At 39.5% G+C, this 19,018-nt stretch overlaps 1 protein-coding gene across 1 annotated transcript; it reads right to left on the bottom strand.

The window, feature by feature from the left end:
- Positions 1-2,156: 2,156 nt before the first annotated feature.
- On the bottom strand, positions 2,157-7,192 carry NEFM (neurofilament medium chain). The gene is made up of 3 exons (XM_077151848.1): positions 6,113-7,192; positions 5,255-5,379; positions 2,157-3,992 (listed from the first exon to the last, which is right to left on the bottom strand). Exons 1-3 carry the CDS (start codon positions 7,190-7,192, stop codon positions 2,639-2,641), a joined length of 2,559 nt encoding a protein of 852 aa, XP_077007963.1. The 3' UTR covers positions 2,157-2,638.
- Positions 7,193-19,018: the final 11,826 nt, after the last annotated feature.

Raw genomic sequence — 19,018 nt, 5'->3', positions numbered from 1 at the left:
TATTCTAAAGCGGTCTACTGGAAAAGTAGATATTCTATTTTTCAACAGCTCAATGCAGTTTTAGGTATCGCAGCCAGAAAAAAATATCTAATTTTCTAAATACAAGGAGGCTTATGCTTAATTTAAATGTAATCTCTCCCTGTCACTGGCACTTGCCTAAATGTGTCCATTTGGAAACATGCATCTCAAATTGCTTTCTCTTTAATGAATAGTGTAACAAGTGGCATTGACAACAGAATAAGTGAATTCTAGAAGAGACCATTTTATCCCCAGACTCTAATTCTCAATAAGTATTGAATTAATAAATGAATCAACCAGGCAGTTTGATAAATTAGAAATGTTTATATGGCTTATCAGATGTATGCTGTTATATTATTTTTAAACAGGGCAAAATAGTATTTTTTCTTTTAAATGCATGGAAGCATTACTAAAATTCTTTTCTTTCAGGAAAGAAAACAAGAAGATTGTAAGGAAAATGATGGACTGAAGGGAAATGTCTCTAGAGTTGGCCTGAGAGAGGATTTTCTGATTGATCTTTTCATTTTTAAACAGTATATGCCACAAAAAAAAGGGGGTGGGTGGGTTCTAAGCTGTGAAGGATGCAGGAACCAACACTCATAAATGAGCTGATTGTAGGTACAGATGGATGAATATTTTATAGTAAGGGTTATGGATTTAATAGAGATTTAAAAAATTTGACCAGTATATCACATCAATCTAGCCTCTACTCCCACTTGTTCTGATTAAATCTCCCAGACTTACCTTTGAGGAGCTGTTGCTCCATCATGAGAGTCAATCTTGGAGTAACTGTTAATCAACATGTTCCTCCCTTTGCTGGTCAAGATGTAAGGCAAATACATGCTTTGCATCCAAAATTCTAATAAAATTATACAAAGTTCTGAGATCAATCAGCCCTTTCATTGAAAAAACAGTTTGTTGATAATTCCTGTTCCCTCCATATCGGGAGCTGTCCCAGCTTTTCTTTCCCCACACCTGGTTTCTTGGCTCATCCATCCATTCCAGGAGTTATCCTGTATCCTTACAATACATGCATTAAAAAAAAATTTCTATACAACTAAGAGTGAAGTTTGCAGATTATAGTTAAATAATTCTGTTTCAACTTGGGCGTCAGTGTTATTGCTTCAGAAATGGATAAGTAGTATTATAACCCAAAACATGACTTGTTTTAAATAAAAAATCTTAAGTACTTTTACAAATGATGTCCAGATATAGCAAAAATTGTGATGGGTAAATGACTGGCTGAGAAACATGATTACAAAACAAATTGTCATTAAAACTTGCCAGGGTATTTTAGGAATTAAAATTGGGTTGTCTTGAAAAAGCTTTAGAAAGAGTATCAATGATTATATTATTGGCCTGATCCTATTGAAAAGAAACAAAAAAAATATGAATTTGGAAAAAATAATACTCTAGTTAATATACTAATGAGCTAAATATATAAAACAGATACCTTTTGAAAAGGAAATAGCGTTATTTCCTTGGTCAAGATCTTGCTTTTTTATCTAAAAACACATTCAACCTCTGTTACAGAATCTCATTTTGCTTTTTCCAGGAAAAATATTTTATTATTAATTTTTACATTATTGTCCTCAATTGGTAAAATGCTAAATGTATAAATCTCTATCAATCAAATCAAGAGTCAGTGATGCAGATAATTGTGTGTATATACCATACATCTGGGAATCATGCATTAGGAGTGTTAGCAATGTTCATTCCAGCATCTACTGGACGCACCGTTAAAATTGCCAGGAGTGCCTCTAAGTTCCCAACTCCAAGGAGCAAATTATGACTCCTTTACAGCTCCCTCTTGCCTTGAGGTTCTTTCTCTGAGTTCTGGTTTGGATGTGAAATATCTGAGGGTTGAGGACTTCATTCCAACTCATTTTATTTTTTTATCAAATATTTTTATTTTAAAAATATATTTTTTAAATTTGGGGATGAAGGTTGGGCTAAATATTTTGATACCTGAAAATATTTTCAGCAATTGTTTTTTCCAAGTAATTACTCTCAGGGAAAAAATGATAAGAAGTGAAGGGCACTTATATCCCCCAAATAATCTACTCCAGGGAAAGAAGGGTTCAGGAAATAAGATTTTTACTTTGAAATAGCATGACACTAAGCAATAGATTATGTTTCCAATATGACCTTTATTGAGCAAGTACTGCTGTGACGGTTAACACCAATCAACAAAAGGTTGCAAACTGTGCATGTCAACGAGGTTCTCCCATGAACAAAAGTCCATTTTAAATGCACCAGTGAGGTAAACATAATTATTCATATGTAGCTTTCTTAAGGCTAAGAGAGTTCTGTGTTTCATTTATTATTTTTGGCTCAGTTGTTTCTTTGCATAATACATCTCAAAACATCCCCCCTAAGTGCCCCTCTTCCCATAACTTAGGAAATTGGCAAATTCCCCAGGTACATACAATATCATGCATTTGAATCCCCCAAAGACTGAGGAGGGTGCACCCTGAGCTTGCATGCAGTTCCCTCATATTGCACAAAGTAAAATACAATGTCTGGAGCCCCCTGGGAGAACCCGTTCTGTTTTGAAGCTGTCAATCACATGCATTTTGAAATTTTCATATGGCTTAACCTTTTGCGATGGATTCAAATCTTAATCACTCTGGGTGACTTCCTTTACTACAGCATGTGAAGTGACCTTTTCTACCTTTTTAGTAGACACTAGTTTCTCCTCAAAGGTCTCTTCATGCTCTTCCACCTTTTGAGTGACTGTTACGGATTTAGTGATGTATTTGGTAGCACCATCTCCTCCCTCACTGGTGATTGTTTCCACCTTTTTGGTCACCACCACTTTTTCCTCACTTCTGTCACCCCCCTTCTTTTCATCTGCTGGACTTAAGTCTAACCCATTTGTGACTACCCCTTTCTCCTCTTCTCCCCTACTGACTTTTTCCTTAGTTTCCTGCACTTCCTCCTTTTTTCCTTCCACCTCCCCGTTTATAGCTATGTCTTCCTTCATGGATTCCTTTGAGCCTTTATCGATCCCTTCCTCCTCCCTCCCTCCCTCCTCTTCAGCTTTCTCCTTCTCCTGTGGCTTCTCTTCCTCTTTGGCATCTTTCTCCACCCTCACCTTTATGGATTTGGTGACAGTAACTGCCTCCTCCACAACTTCTTTCACTGGAGATTCAGCTTTCTTCTTATCTGGTATGTCTTTTGGTTTCTCTTCCTTTTTCTCTACCTTCTCTTCCTTGGGGCTTTCCTTTGCTTCTTCTTTCTTCTCTTCCTCAGCTTTCTGTTCACCTTTTCCAGCTTCAGCTTCTGCTTTTGGTTTCACCTCTTCCACTGGTGATTTTGGCGCAGGGGACTTGGCTTTCTCTGGCTTTTCCACCTTGGGTTCTGCCACCAGCTTCTCTTTGGTAGCAACTTCTTCGCTCTTTTCCTCAGTTTTCTTTTCATCCTTGGCTTCAGCTTCCTCAACTTCAGCTTCGGCCTCTGTTTCTCCTTCTTCCTGCTCACCTTCCTCTTTTTCACTGGACCCTTCCTTCTCAGATCCTCCTTCTTCAGCTTGGTCTGATTTGGCACCCTCCTCTTCTTCCTCTTCTTCCTCTTGGCCTTCTCCTTCCTCCTTTTCACCTTCTTCGTCTCCTTTAATTTCTGGTGCGGTAGCTTTCACTGGAGACTTTTTGGTAGGTACAACTTCTTCTTCAGCTTCTTGTCCCTCTTCCTTCGCTGCTGCCTCTTCTTCCTTCTCCTCTCTCATGGAAACTGCCAATTCCTCTGCAGCGGCTGCCAGGGCATCTTCCATTTCTGACTTCTCATCCTCTACTTTGGTTTCCTCGATGATCTCCTCAACAAATTTGTGTTGGACCTTTAGCTTGGGAGCCTCTACCTTGGCTTTCTGAATCTTACTAGATATTGTGATAGAGGGCTGTCGATATGTATAGAGTGGCCCAGTGATGCTTCCTGCAAATGTGCTAAATCTTGTCTCTTCACCCTCCAGAAGCTTTCTGAGGAGAGAAGAAAAGACAAGACAGAATTAAAATCTCATTGGACGTCCTGAGTTTCACTATGGGTAATGCAGCTGCCACCTTTGAATAAATGGAATCGCGTAAATAAAATATTCCATTAAGTTAGTTTAATTCCTGTATTACCAACATTTTGTGTCATATTCAGTGGCAGTGACAGATCCTCCTTGGCCATCAACCAGTTGCTTGCTGCAGTAATGTACCACACCCAGCTCTAAGTCATAACCTTGCAGCATTCCATTTGGTGCAACATGAGTATGCTAAAAAAGTTCCCTAGTGCCCAGAAACAACTTAGCAACCTCCATGAGCATTTGTACTTTCAGTATGTATACTAAATTTTTTTTAGCAAATATAATTATTCAAAAAAAATTTTAAATACTAAGCAGATTCCAGGACTTAAACCATATCAGTTTAAAGCTATGCACTAATATGTGTGTATCAAGTCATAAATTGGTCTGTCATTTCAATCATACAGTGCCAATTTAATATAATTATTCTACTTTCCTGAAAAGATAGCTCTGTGAGTGTAATTTATTCTGTAATATTATAATTGCCTTATTGAGAGTATAAAAACCATTTAATCAAGGGTTTCTCCCCTTTGAACTTAGTGAATAGGAAATTTACATTAGTAGACATGTTATTTTCTCTTTTTTCTATACATTTATCTGTACCCACATACATATGGGATATAGCTAGATATATCATCTATACCGTACAGCCTAATATATTATATAATGCCTCTAAATTACATATACCTATAAAATAAATATATTTATATTGCAATGTATCAATCTATATTCTCAGCCAGATGATGGCAATAGTAAGCTATAACAGAGAAAAAGAGAAATAGAGTGCCCTGGTATTTGTCCTTGACACAATAATAAAGTTGAAAAGCTGAAGCCACCAGGTGAAATATTGAACATTAAATCTCTGTTTATGCTTCAAATATGTAGAAAACATTCCACTAAAATACAAAATTTAAAGATAACGGTGAAATTCTTCAGCCCCCCTACATGTAATTCCGAACACTTTATTTCAACTAATGTTTATTCTTTTAAAGTTGTGTGTAAACTGTGTAAAACCACATTTGCAATTCTTTAGAAAAAAGTTCTTAATTAAGAAAACCAGTTGCTGCTTTAAGCCCCCCGCAACCAGCCTGTTTTAAGTAGTGAAGGTTCTATCTCCCGCAGCCTCTGCAGTGCGGTTGGTTGGTATTGCGGCCACGTCCGCAGTGAGGACCGTACCTGTATGCAGCGATCTCGATATCCAGAGCCATCTTGACATTGAGGAGATCCTGATATTCCCGCAAATGACGAGCCATTTCCCACTTTGTGCCCCGAAGCTCATTTTCCAACTGCTGGATGGTATCCTGAAACAGGTACAGGGAGTCTCTGTAGACCCATACTTCCAAATCGCAGCTTCCTTTCACTCCTTCCTCTCGTTCACCCCTCTCCCTCGCCCCCCTCTAGCGTTGCAAATCTTTTGGTTATCGCCCTACAGGTTTATTATTATTATTATTATTTAAATCTGAGGAATTCTCAGATTTTAATAATTCTCACACAAAGAAACAAGATTAATAAGACTTCCTGGACTAACCCATGCCTTGAGACCACTCAAACTAGAATGTCTCAACAAAAAAACATGCCATGCATGGGGAAACCCACGATTGACACTGCTCTTCCCATCTGAGCTCTTTGGACCGACGCCAGTTTTGAGAGTTCTTGTGATCAAAACTCTGAAAGCAGAGAATACGTGCGTTTCTGCAAAAGCTATCCTAAAGTTGCTTGCTTTATCGACTACTTTAAACGCCCAAAACTAAAAATTCCTAGAAAAAAAAAAAGAAGCATTTATTTATTTATTTATTTATTTATTTAAGGTCAGGACTCTTAACTAAGAGGGTTTGATTGGATGGAGGAGGAATGTGGTCGGGATTCGGACGGGCGAGGACACCTCGCAGTAACTAACTTGGGTTTGTGCGCGCGCGCTCACAGGCGAGTGGCCACCAGGGAGCGCGACGGAGAGGGCGATGGGCACGCGCGCGAATGTCGGGGGCGCGCGGCGCTGGCGCTGGCGCAGGCTGGCCACGCAGCCGCGGTTCTTACCTGGTAGCTGCTGAGGTCGTGGTTGTGGCGCTCCTCGATGTCGCTGAGCTGCCGCTCTAGGGATTCCTTCGTGCCGCGCACCGATTCCAGCTCGATACTCTTGGACTGCAGCTGGCGCCGGTACTCGGCGATCTCCTCTTTGGCAGATCGGATGGCCTCCTTGTTATGTTCAGCCGCCTCGGTGAGCTTGGCGTAGCGACACTTAAACCACTCTTCGGCCTGGTGCATGTTTTGGTCGGAGTGGCACTCGAGCTGGGAGCGGATCTCCTTCAGCGCCGACGAGATGTCTGTCTTCAGGTAGTCTTTGCGCTCCACGCTGATGTGCGACGCCTGGATCTGGGCCAGCAGGTCTGCCACCTCCTCCTCGTGATTGCTCCGCAGGAAGGCCACTTCGTCCTGCAGCGACTGTACCTTCTTGTCCAGCTCCACCTTCACCATCGACGCCTCCTCTATGTCTTTGCGCAGCGCGCGGATAGCGGCTTCGGTGTCGTCGCGCAGCCGGGCCTCCTCCTCGAAGCGCTCCTTGAGCCGGTGGATGTCCTCCTCCAGGTGGTCTGAGTCCAGCTGAACCTGTGCCTTCTCGTGGTTCACAAGCTCGAGCGTGGCGCGCAGCTCGCGGATCTCCTGATCGTACGCGTCTCCCAGCTGGGCGTGCGAAGCCTGCTTCTGCCGCAGGGCCTGGATCTCCGCCTCGATCTCCTTGTTCTGTTGCTCCAGGTAGTGCACCTTCTCGATGTAGCCCGCGAAGCGGTCGTTCAACCCCTGCAGCTGCTCCTTCTCGTTGGAGCGGGACAGCTTGAAGTCGCCGCCGGGCCCGGAGCCGCCGTTGAGCAGAGATGAGGACTGGCTAAAGTCGAGACTGCTCTCGGCCGAGCTGAGCATGGCCGAGCTGTAGGCGAGGCGCGGGGCAAGCGCGCTGCGCTTGTAGGACGAGGACACCGTGCTGGGCGAGCCTCGGGACCACGACTGCGAGCGGAAGCCGCTGGACGGGGAGCCGCTAACGCGGCTGAAGCTTGAGCGGGTCTCCGTTACCCGCCGGTAGGCGGACGGGTTGCCCAGCGCGTCCAACGTGTAGCTCATCTTGGTGGCCTTGGGGTGCGTGGCTGTCACAGCGTTCTGCCGGCCTAGCTGCAGCCCATTTATAGCCGCGGCGGCTGGTCCCGGGCCAGGGCCCCGCCCCGTGGAGGCGGCGGCCGAGGAGGCGGAGACTGCGGGCAACCCGGGCTGGGGTGTGGGGGTGGGGGTAGGGGGGCGGCTTAGCGGTGATTCAGCGCCGGCTCCACGTGGGCTGGTGCCGCAACGGACCCGGGACTTTGCTGTCCTGGACCGGTCCCTCCCCCATAGCTCCCCTTTCAGTTGCAGACCACTTGTCGCCCCGCAATCTCCTTCCCTCCTTTTCTTTTCACCTTCGGATAGCATTTTATTCTCTCGGTGCGAACATCCATCCAACGCCCTTCCTTTGTCTAGTCATCTCTCCCGCCTTTCAGGCGGCTCTTCCCCAGAAACCCTGGTCCCCTTGTTCTTTAGCTCTCTCCACTCTTATCCTCACGGCTTTTCCTTCTTTCTGTTCTTTCTCCATTACTTTTTTCCTTTGCCCATCTTCTGTGCTTAATCACTTCTCTCCTTTGAGACTTCTCTCTCTCACTTCTAGCCTTTCTTAGTCCCACTCACCCTTCAGCCCCTTCCTCCTGGACCTTTTGCTTCTTATTCTTTCCTCCACCCCTTTTCCTTTCTCCCCCTCCCCCTCCTTTTCTTTTCTCCCTCCCCCACCCTCTTCTTCACAAGCCTCCCTCCCCTTCCCCCAATCTTTTTATTAAAGCGGTAGGAGTAAGCGCAGGGGAGTTGGGCCTAGAAAAGGGGCGAGGGGTACAGACTTTGAGGAACGGTCGGCCGAAGGGTTAGGGAAGGGGACAAAGAGAATGGGCTAGGGTAATTATTTCTATAAAAAGTAGGATATGGCGATACATTCTGCTTAACGTGTGGGGGACGTCTGCAGCTTCCGCAGGGGCAGAAGGTAAGGCGCTCGGGCTCTCTACGGCTCAGGCAGCACCAAGGACAGCTCCCAGACTGGGGAGCCCTGAGATTTAGCCGTCCCCGGGGGCTTGACACCCAGAATCGCCTGTTTGGTTGGCAGGGTTTCCCCTCCTTCTCTGCGAGTGAATACAGTTAAAGACTGTAGTGGCTCTGTTTGCGAGAGCCAGGCTGGGAGAGCACGCTAAGTAAGACTTCTCTGCAATGCAGAGTTGACAAAATGAACAGATGCGGATTTTGAAAACAACCGAAATTCGTTAGTTAGAAATAATAACCTTGTAGCCTACTTTGAGTTGCCTAACATACGATGAATGCAGAAAATTGTGATATAGGGCCTCAAATTTGAAGGTCAAGCATTCCTTGAAAAGGGGATTTAAAATCTGCTAGGATAAAAAGTCCAGGGTAATATTAATATAGTTCATGCTTCGTTTGATCATAAACAACTGCCTTGCCATCTTTCAGTTCAGCACTCACTATACCTAACTGTGAAGGCTGAAAAGGCATCTGAATTAATTAAAAAGTTGCCAAAAAGATTCAGCAAACCTTGAATAAAACCAGGTATTTTCCCTCTTTTGAATGTAATTTAGTTCCCCATTTAGAGGTTAATAACTGATTTGGAATAGATTTCCCATGTCTTTAAACATGTTTATTTCAATAAAAAATATCTACACAGACTTCCTGCTGTCTGATGCACTGCTAACAGGTAAACTGTCTCTTTATTTTGGGTGGTGCTTTGGGGATAATTGGAAGTGAAAAGTTCATAATACTGCCAAGCAAAAAATAAAATGCAGGACTAAGGACAGTGTTTGTTGGGAGCATAGGCACAATTGACTGCATGTGAAATGCTTTCTGTGGCCGAGAAGAAACCACAGCTTGTGAAAAGTAGAGACTCCTGACTTCACTACCTTCTTTTCACTGCAGGCTTTGTCTGGTCCCTGTTTCATTAAATGACAAGTTGATATTAATCAGTAAGTAATCCTAACAGGCCTGGATATCTGGTGAAAGTTTTTGTTTTTGTGTTTAATCAGATATCTTGGCCCATTTATATTTTGAAATAGAAAGAGTTAATTTAAGGAGCTACTTTTGGTTCCTTAATGTGAAGCTGCAGCATTGTAGCCTGTGTGTGGGGAAGAATGTTCCAGTTTGCTTAGTGGCAGGTTACTCCGGCAAGGAGATGACCCCATGTCTCCTGTGGGGAGAGACAGATGACACAGTAAGAGGATTGATTTATGAATATGGTAGAAAAACAGGATTTTCTAGTTTCATATGGATACAAAAAGGAAAGAGAAAGAAAAAAGTCTTTTGTAAAGCACTGTCCATCACAGGGTTGGACTCAGCAGGAGGTCATTTAATTAAGGCCAGATGCTGACTGTGCAGTAATCGGATAGTTGAAAAAGGAGATATAAATTATTGTACCTTAGTTACTTGTTACTTATGTTAAGAACATAAAAACCCTTGGCAATGTCGTGCTGCTCATGCACTGAAAACACTTCTGCAGTGAGAGCACATGGTTAACCGACAGGCTTATTCTGTTAATTTTCTTCAGGGCTTTAAAAATGGGATGACGCTGCAGATAAGCATTTACAAGGAAACACACGTCTAACTTCACAATTAGTCTGTTTTGCCTGTATCTAAACTAACTCAGAAGTTGTTAAGCCTCCAACTGGTCCCAGAAGGAGGTAAGCATTGCATACAAACAAAATAATAGCTAATTATTCAGGCTAAATCTATTGCTTATAGCTTAAAGTTGTAACTTGAACAGAAATTAGTACTTTAGTATTGTTCAGTCAGGGCACAACAGCATAATGCAGAATAACAGTCATTTTATTAAGGAAAAAACTTCTAGTGGCATGAAAAGGATTGATCCAACTCCACACTTAGCAAAATATTTAATTTTATATTAGACTCACTTCCACCACTCTTCCTGAAGGTGACTTGAAGGTTATACCCATCAATAAATTTAGTGTAAAAACTTTTTAAAAAAAGCTTTCACAGACGTTCTTCCTCTTTTCTCCCACATTTATGAACACTTCTTACCCTAATATTTTTTATAGAAAGAAATGTAAGGTTTAGCATTTTTGCTACCCTAATGTCATTAAGATTATGGAATCTTCTGAGTATATTAACAAGACAGAAAATAAACACGGGATTTCTATCTTAATTTACAACATTGTATTGATGGAGTTGGTTGGCTATGATACTTTTGAAATTTATTCTAAGTAGGGAAGTTACATGTGCAACTTAGATTGGAGCCATTTAAAATGAAATCATCTCTGGATTGTTTCATAAGCTACAGTCTGTTTTGAATCACTTTATAGAGAAATACACAGCATGCTCCAATCTATGTGTTTCTTCACACATAGAAGCAGGTAAAGTACAATATTAACCTTGTAGTTTGTGAGTTTATTTTGGGTCTCATTGAATAATAATGGGAAAGTACTTTTTGCATAAGAGGTTTATTCATTAGGTCAAGATAAAAGATGGAAAAATAAGGAGTTGTGCACTTTCTTCCCTATTCTCCTGCTTCCACAAATTTCTTTTTAATGAATTTTTTTTTCTGATACATGTAAATGCAAAGAGGATGAGATGTGAGAACCGGGCAACAAGCAAGATGTTCCAATGGAAGAAATCACCGTAAAACTGGTAGGATGCCTCTGTCCAAGATTAACTGATCTGTACTTTCTTCTAGCCTCCTGTGATATATTGAACCTGGTCCTTTTGCTTGGATCTGATTCTGGAACTCATGATGAATAACCATTTATAAATTGTAATTTGTTAATTATTTAAAGGACTGTTGATATAGGAAGCTAGAGATTCAGTCTGCTGGAGTAGGAATGTAAGGAAAAAAACCTGTAATACTTATTTCTACTTTAGCCTTTTATGTCATACTTTAGAAGCAGCTTTTGAGTTTTGGTCTTTTTGATTTTAAATGCTGAAAGCAAAATAAAAATATCTTAAGGGAGAAAGGCTATTTTTTTCTCAGGAAAATTGGGACGTGCATGTCCCTATTGTCTTTAAACACAGTGTCCTTTTTTTCTGACATTAAACTACCAAAATGGTATTTGTTTCCCTTGCCGAATGATTTATTAATTGAACATTGCCTTATTTTTCTTTCAGTGGCTTTTCATGGAAAGTTAAGTGAAGTTTTGAAAAAATTGAAAGCATTTTATATCTATATATTTTTTCCAAATGAAAACTTAATCAGTTTTTAAATTCTATATCTGGAAATTTCATGTTTTATGCTAAAGCTTTCAGCTTAACAGAGCTTGCTGATTTTTTGCTGTGTAATGCCTTCACCTTACCACCATGAAATCAGTTCTGTGAAAGCCAGAGGAGGAGGATTTAGAATTTTAAAAGAGAATTTAATATAGCCTTATTAAAATTGATTCTCAAAATACAGTTCGGTACTAATGCGTAAAAAAACATAACTACTGTATTAAAGTTTAGCATGCTCTTAATTGGACACATTGGCTTTATCCACAAGCAGTAGAGCTTGATTATATGTATTTGAATTTTTAAAACACTGCATTGCACATAACTTTGCACCAGTGTAGCCATGTAATATTTATAGCATATTTTATCCTATGCTTACCAAGGCCTGATGTAGCAAGAGCCATAATTCTTTCATTAGAAACTCTTAATTAAAATGAGCTTGGAAAACTAGAGCAGATCAATGATATATTATCTCTGGACCAAATTTCTAAAGGAAACTAAACTCAGGGACATAAAACAAAGTAAGAAATCTCACCTAATAATTAAGTATCATTGTCCTGGGACCGGTTGTTCTGGGCAATTCTGAAAAGCAGTATTCTTCATAATCCTCTGGAAATAGTTTTACTGTCATAGCTTTCTCTTGTCACTTATATAGCCAAGAACATTATTTATTTTAGAATTTAATTTGCATTTTTGTTAAAATTAACATATTTTTTGTAGAAATTTCACAAATGCAGAGAAACAATAATTTACGTATTTTTCCTTTCTTTTTTCTCTCTAATTTAAATGTATAGCAGATCTTTCTGCTTATATAATTCCATGCCCTGCTTTGTAAAATAAAAATATTTGAATATGTAATTTGCAATCTTTAGAGGAAGGAATCTGATAATATATGCCGTGACACTGGGTTCTAACCAGGTCTTTCACTTTCATTTCCCTCTTAAGAAAAAGACTTTAAAAGGTCCTTTAACTCAAAAATGATAAAATAATAGATAATGATGATAACAGTGATAATGGATCAGGCAAGTTTGATTGGATCCTCGTATTAATTTCTGTCTGCCTGTCTCTTCCCTTGTTTATTTGTGTGATTGTGAAGTTGAGGGCAGTGATGAGGCAGTCAGATCTGTAGTCTGATCAGGTCAGACCCAAATACTTTAATCCTTTACACTTAATGGCATTGTAAATCACAAAGCCATCATCATCGTCAGCACCATTGGGTTTTACATGTGAACAACGCTTTACCTTAAAGAAGCAAAATGAAACAAAACAAAACTATATATCTTTGGTCTGAGCACAGGATACAGACAGAGTAGGGCACAAATTGCTATTCCCATCTTACAGTTGACAAAAGTGATTTAGAGATTTGTCAAGGCCACGTATCTGCTAAGTGTAGAGCTAGGACCAGAACTCAGGTCTTCTGACATGAGTGCTAACATTTAACTTTTTTCCTTAGTAGGTTAACAAATCTAGTCTCAATCAGCATGAAAAAAAAAAAGGAGGCACACAATAATAATATCAGTAAAATTTCTACACACTTACCATGTGTCAAGACTCTACTAAATTTTTTCATTAAATTATCACAACAATCCTATGAGATAGACACTATTATTAGTCTCATTTGCAGAAAAAGCAGTTGAGGCACAGAGAGGTTGAGTATGACTCACAGTTAGGAAATGGTGCAGTTGAGAAAAGAATCTAGGCATGACTGGTTTCATGGCCGGCCCTTACTATGTAAAACTGCCTCAGGAGAAAGCAGTCCATTTTAAAAATCTCTTTTAAAAGCAAATTGGGGTGCACAGGTAGTTCAGTGGTAGAATGCTCACCTTCTATGCGGGAGACCAGGGTTCGATTCCTGGACCATGCACTGCCCCCACCCCACCCAAAAAGAAAAGCAAACTGTTTACGTGGTAAAGTTATGTTAAAATATTTAAGGGATAAACTAAGCATCATTTTGCTGCTTTTTTCCCTATTTATATAATAATAAAGCATTTTAATATTTTCTCATATGAACATTATTTCTTGGCTTGTGATTTTGTTATTAAAGATATTAAAAATGAAAATGTTGATTTACTTGTCTTTGTTATTTTTTTATCCTAAACTAATTTTATATGTAGCTTGAAGGTCATCTAATTCATTCATTCTAGTCTCTGATCTATGGATAATATCCAGAATCATTTTTCTATTATGTTATCTGGCATCTACTCATCATTTTGTATTTATATGAACTTTTGGTTTGGTTTTTAGGAGATTTTAATTTGTACTATGCATTTATTTATCATGATAACATTTATTTACTAATATAATTTTTTATTTATTTAAATTCAAAAGAAAATCTTTTAATGATTATGTATTTTCAATTTTTCATAGATGCCAAATTCTTTAAATGAAATCTACTTTAAGAAATCCAATAATATGCATTTGAATCTTGGCAGAAGAAAAAGGTTGGTCTGCAATTTTCATCAGCAAAGGTTTACAATGGGATGGCTGGCATGGAAGCAGCTTTTTTAATGTATTAAAAGTATGAAGAAACAACCATGAATAATTTTAAGTGAGTCTCTATTTCATGTACTTAAATCAGGGCTATGTGACTGTATTTAAATAGGTTGCTTGGTGACAAGTCAGGCTTTATCCATTTTTGTTATTTATGGGATAATGTGCTCTGACTCACCCTTATTTTCATTTGTATAAATCTTCTTTGCTTTCTGCTATATCAGATAGGGTCAAGGAACAGAATAGTTTCTCATTTTTCCTGAACATAAGTTGACCTTGGAAAGAAGTAATATGTATCCTGCATTAGTCATGGTAACAATTGGTCTCTGGATTTTGATTGCATAATATTATTAGGAACTGAATGCCTAATAATGAAAATTCTTCCTTAGACATCGTGACTCATTTAAAATAAGTTGCTATGTTTTCTTTTGCTTCTTGGTGGTGTATATTATCTCTTTCTTTTACCATGCTCAATATACCTTGGAAACTTGATGTATCTTTAGGAACTCATGAAAATAAGATGTTTGGGTGTATTCACGAACAAGAGGCATGATGATGTCATGGACAAATCACTAAGTATTTATTGACGATCTCACATTACATTAATGAGAACTCTCTGCTTCTGGTTTACTGGTCTTGTGTATACTCCCATGACTTGGTCCTAGGAAATCTCCACTATTATAATCATATCTTTTCCATTTTTTTTTTTCCAAGCATTGATTTTTCCTCTGAGTCCCTGAAGCTCATTGTAGCTTAGGTTGTTACTACCATCTGCTGGCCATTTAAGTAACATCTCAACCTTCTCAGTAATATTACAATTCTAAACTTCAAATACCAAGTCTTATATATATTTGCATATCCCATGATGTTTTACAGATAGTGAGTGCCCAATGAGTATTTGTTGAATGAATGAACAAATTAAGCTTTATCTTTTTCCCCCAAAACTTTAATTCATTGAACACAATGTCTTCAATATCAACTCCATTTGGGTAATGGGGACAAAGATGAAAGACATAATTCAATCATGGATGAATAAGCTTAATAGAAGACTCAGGTGAGTAAAGACAGCTAGCATGTTGGTGTTAACAACAATGCAAGAAGCACAGAGTTTGTGTCATGGGAACAGAGAGGACCAGAAACTGAATCAATCGTCAATAAGGGTGGAAAAGCATCAGCAAGAGCTTTCATAAGGAGGTGGCACTTGAGGTGAGTTTTGAGGAATAAGTAAGAATTGCCTAGGTGGAGAAAAGGAGAAAAGTATAACCAAATGCATCAAGATGAAGAAAAGCACGGTCTGTTTGTGGTGAATTGAATCATGTCCCTACAAAGACATGTTCAAATGCTGGCCCTTGGTCCTGTGGATGTGAACACATTTGTAACTAGGATCTTTGCAGATGTGGTTTTTTTTTTTGTTGTTGTTGTTGTTTGTTTTTGGCATGGCAAAGGGACCAGGAATCGAACCCGGTTCTCTGGCACGGCAGGTGAGAATTCTGCCACTGAGCTACTGTCGGACTGCCTTTTGCAGATGTTTTTAGTTAAAGGTGAAACCAAAGTGAATGAGGATAGCTTTAATCCAAAGTGGCTGGCGTCTTCGTAAGCAGGAAAAATTAGACATGGAATTAGAAACCAGAGGAGGAACACAAGTAGACGTATTTCTACATGACAGAGGATTGACAGAAAACCATCACCAGAATGCTGCAGACTTTGATGCATGGCCTTGCTGACACCTTTATTTGGGGCTACAGCTCCCCAAACTGTGAGAAAATGAATTCCTATTGTTTAAGCCAAGCAATCATGACAGCATGGCAAACTAAGACTGTTCAAAGAACTACAAGTGACTAGAATAAGGAAGCATGTAGACCTGGCTGGAGAGAGGTTGCACTTAGCTCAGAATAAAGAGACAATTGTCTGTTGTACAGACTGGAGAAAGACAGATATGCAGTCCAGGCTGGAGAGAGGGAAACACGTAGTCCACATTGTTGAGAGAGGGGACATGTAGACCAGGCTGGAGGGGACAGCACAGAAGAGACCACAGAGGGCCTCATAGCTGATCAGATGCAGCTGAAACATCTAAGTAGGTAGTAACCTGGTCGAATGGTATTTTAGAAAGATCACTTTGGTAGAAAGGACTAGACTGGAGAGAGGGAATGGAGGGTGAAAGAAACTGGAAGCAGGGAAACATGTTTGGAGGCTCTTGCAATGATACATACAAGATTCGAGGGAGTATAAATGAAGAAAGGTGGGTGAGGAGATGCAGACACTACAATAGAACAGACAGGAATAGGGAGAATATGTAGACCGTGATGGAATCCTCTGTATTTATTTCTTATTTTCCCTGTAACAATTACTGCCAACTTGGTGGCTTCAACAATACAAATTTATTATCTGATAGTTCTGGAGGTCAGAAGTCCAAAGTCAGTATCAGTAGGCTAAAGTCAAGATGTTGGCAGGTCTGCACTCCTCCTGCAGGCTCCAGGGAGAATCCAGTTCATTATCTTTTTCCAGCTTCCCAAGGCTGCCTGCATTCTTTGGTTTATGGTTTTTTCTTCCACCTTCAAAGGCAGTAGTGTAGCATCATCTCTGCTCTCCGACCTCTGCTTTCATCTTCACATTTCTTTCTCTTCTTATTTTGACCATCTTCTTTCTTTTTTTCTTATAAGACCCTTTTGATTACATTGAACCCAGCCAGGTACATTGGGATAATTTTCCTTTTTAGTAATTTAACTTAATCACATCTACAAAGTACATTTGTCATATAAGGTAATATATTGTTAGGTTCTAGGGATTAAGACATGGACATCTTTGGGGGGAGGGGGAGGTGCATTTTTTCAGCCTCCCACATTCTCCAAGATAAAATTTCAAGACGAAAACCTGAATTTCTAGGGATTAGAAGAATCTGGACACTAGAATCTGTATGTACTGAACGTGGGTTGCCTGTGAAACAACCAAGCGAAGAATCTGCAGGTGTAGATTCAGTTAGTGCACTAGTGGAGAAGGCCCTACCCGCTACGCTCACAGAGCAAAGAGCCTATTCCTCACTGTGAAGCATTTAATTTTCTACAATACTTTTCAATTATTACTTTACTCAAATTAGTTTTATATTCATAGACAGACTATGGCTTTATATTCATAGCCAGACTTCATAGCCATCAAGTACATGAGTTACTTGATGCTATTCTTTAAGAAAACATTTGTATACTTAGTGCTCTAAGTCTCCTTTTCTTTATTTTTTGAATAGGAATAATAGTAGTGCCTGCTTCACGGTATGTTTTGAGCGTGAAATGAAATAATGTATGTAAGCCACTTAGTTCTGTGTCTTAGTCTTTGACAGTGTTCAGTAAATGTTAGTCGTTGTTTCTCTTAGGATAGTTACTCACCTCATCTCCACAATGCTTGGCACAGTGAGGCCTGTGGGAGGTGCTGACGTAGTACTAGGATTGGGTAAGAGGAGCATATGACACAAGCCTTTAATAAAGAATTTAAAGACTTGTGAGAGAAATGAGAATTTTCCCAGGATAAGAGAAGACCTAAATAAATTGGTATTCTTGAGCTCACTGGGTTTGGGAGTAAAAAAGTTAGAACTAAAATGATTATAAACATATTCATCAGGATTTTGGGGGTGGAGGAGCAGAATACTTGATTTCAGGCAAATAGTTTAATTTGAAATGAACAGAAACTTATTTTCTCAAATGACTGGCTATGTGAATGTATTTAGCAAGACACTCTCTTTCCCCACAAAGTTCCTTGCATGCAGACATGAGGAAAAAGAGAAAGTTGCCAAGTTGTGGAAGGAATCACACAGGGCAGAGTGCTCCAATTTGTTTCTTTTTGATTTCCATTCCTTCCCTTGTTACCACTTTTAAGAGCTATGTGTTCATTTAGAATGAACAGAACATGTAACTTTGTGATTATGCATTCCGTTTTTGAATACCGATAAAATATTTAATATCAGTGCCACCAGTGATGTATCTGGAAAAGCACAAAACAGAAATCCCAACAATATAGGCACAAGAGAAGACGCCTCTTTGTGGAACTAGACAGTATAGCCTGGTGGTTATACACAAAAACTAGGGCATGCGGCACGCTGACTGTGAGTACCTCCTCCACTACCTAGAGACAGGAAATTCCTTTCATTTCTAAGTGTCCTCATCTGTAATGAAGTAGTGATAATATTAATACCTTCCCATAGAGCTGTCTCAGAACAATTAGCTTTGCCCTTTCCTCATATTTAGGCCTCAACAACTTAACAAGTACTTTCTCAACACCTATTATATGCTGGATACAACAGTAACAGCAACCAAGTGAGAAGGTAGTATGTTTTTTTTTGTTTTTTTAAGCAGGAGACTGAGATTCAGAGAGCTTAAATCATGGAGCGCTTAAATAACCTGGCTGAGATCCTTCAGGAATGAAAGGGATTCCATCCCAAGTCTAGTGCTCTTTTTTACCACAACACAGCTGTTCTGCATAATCTTTGATTTTTTTTCAATAGTCCTAAATCTTAATTTCCTTGCTAATATAACACTTGGATTCTTATCCATTTCAAATATTTAGGTCTATTTCTTTCAAGTCTTTTATTTATAGGCAGATCCTAGCAATAAGTGAGAATCAGAGAAAACTTATAAATATACTTCAGCAAAAATAATGTGGGGGTGAAAACAGTTATTTATCGCAGCATGTTTCATATTAAAATATCTGACAGACAGCTGGTTATTTTCTTGGCAAACTGCTAAGGTTCCAAAAAAGAATGGAAAAAAGTCCTCTTTCCCAATGTCATTTGTTTAAAATATTAATTGTCAGAATACACAGAAACCTCCTGTGCCTGCCAGAGCTTATTTTTTATTTTTGTAATCATAAAAATATATAATGTACAAATCAGAATGCAAATTGCCTCCTATTTAATTACATTATGGCTGTAAATTACCCCCAATGCCAAACATTTCTGTCCTAGATTCCAGAACCCTGTGTTGCAATTATATCTTCCAGTGCTTCTTGAAATTTTACAGTGGCAACAAATGTGTAATAGCGATAATTACGAAAAACACTTGCAACGTGCAGCTCAGTTTTATGATTCTATATTTGAAATGTAAAATTCAACCCTGTCAACACTTAAGTCTCCTAAACAGTTCTTCTATTCACAACCTCAGAAATAAGAAAGGAAAAAGTTGTTGAATG

This window comes from Tamandua tetradactyla, chromosome 3, assembly GCF_023851605.1.
Source record: "Tamandua tetradactyla isolate mTamTet1 chromosome 3, mTamTet1.pri, whole genome shotgun sequence".
Taxonomy (NCBI): domain Eukaryota; kingdom Metazoa; phylum Chordata; class Mammalia; order Pilosa; family Myrmecophagidae; genus Tamandua; species Tamandua tetradactyla.
The sequence above is the reverse complement of the archived record's forward strand: the minus strand, read 5'-3'. Positions and strand labels throughout refer to the sequence as shown.

What these genes read in the sequence shown, in the direction of transcription:
- NEFM (XM_077151848.1), bottom strand. Translation starts at nt 7,192, where the DNA reads ATGAGCTACACGTTGGACGCGCTGGGCAACCCGTCCGCCTACCGGCGG. An exon ending in ACGACCTCAGCAGCTACCAG is followed by an intron (nt 5,380 to 6,112) that starts GTAAGAACCGCG and finishes TACCTGTTTCAG; the next exon opens with GATACCATCCAGCAGTTGGA. An exon ending in ATCGAGATCGCTGCATACAG is followed by an intron (nt 3,993 to 5,254) that starts GTACGGTCCTCA and finishes TTCTCTCCTCAG; the next exon opens with AAAGCTTCTGGAGGGTGAAG.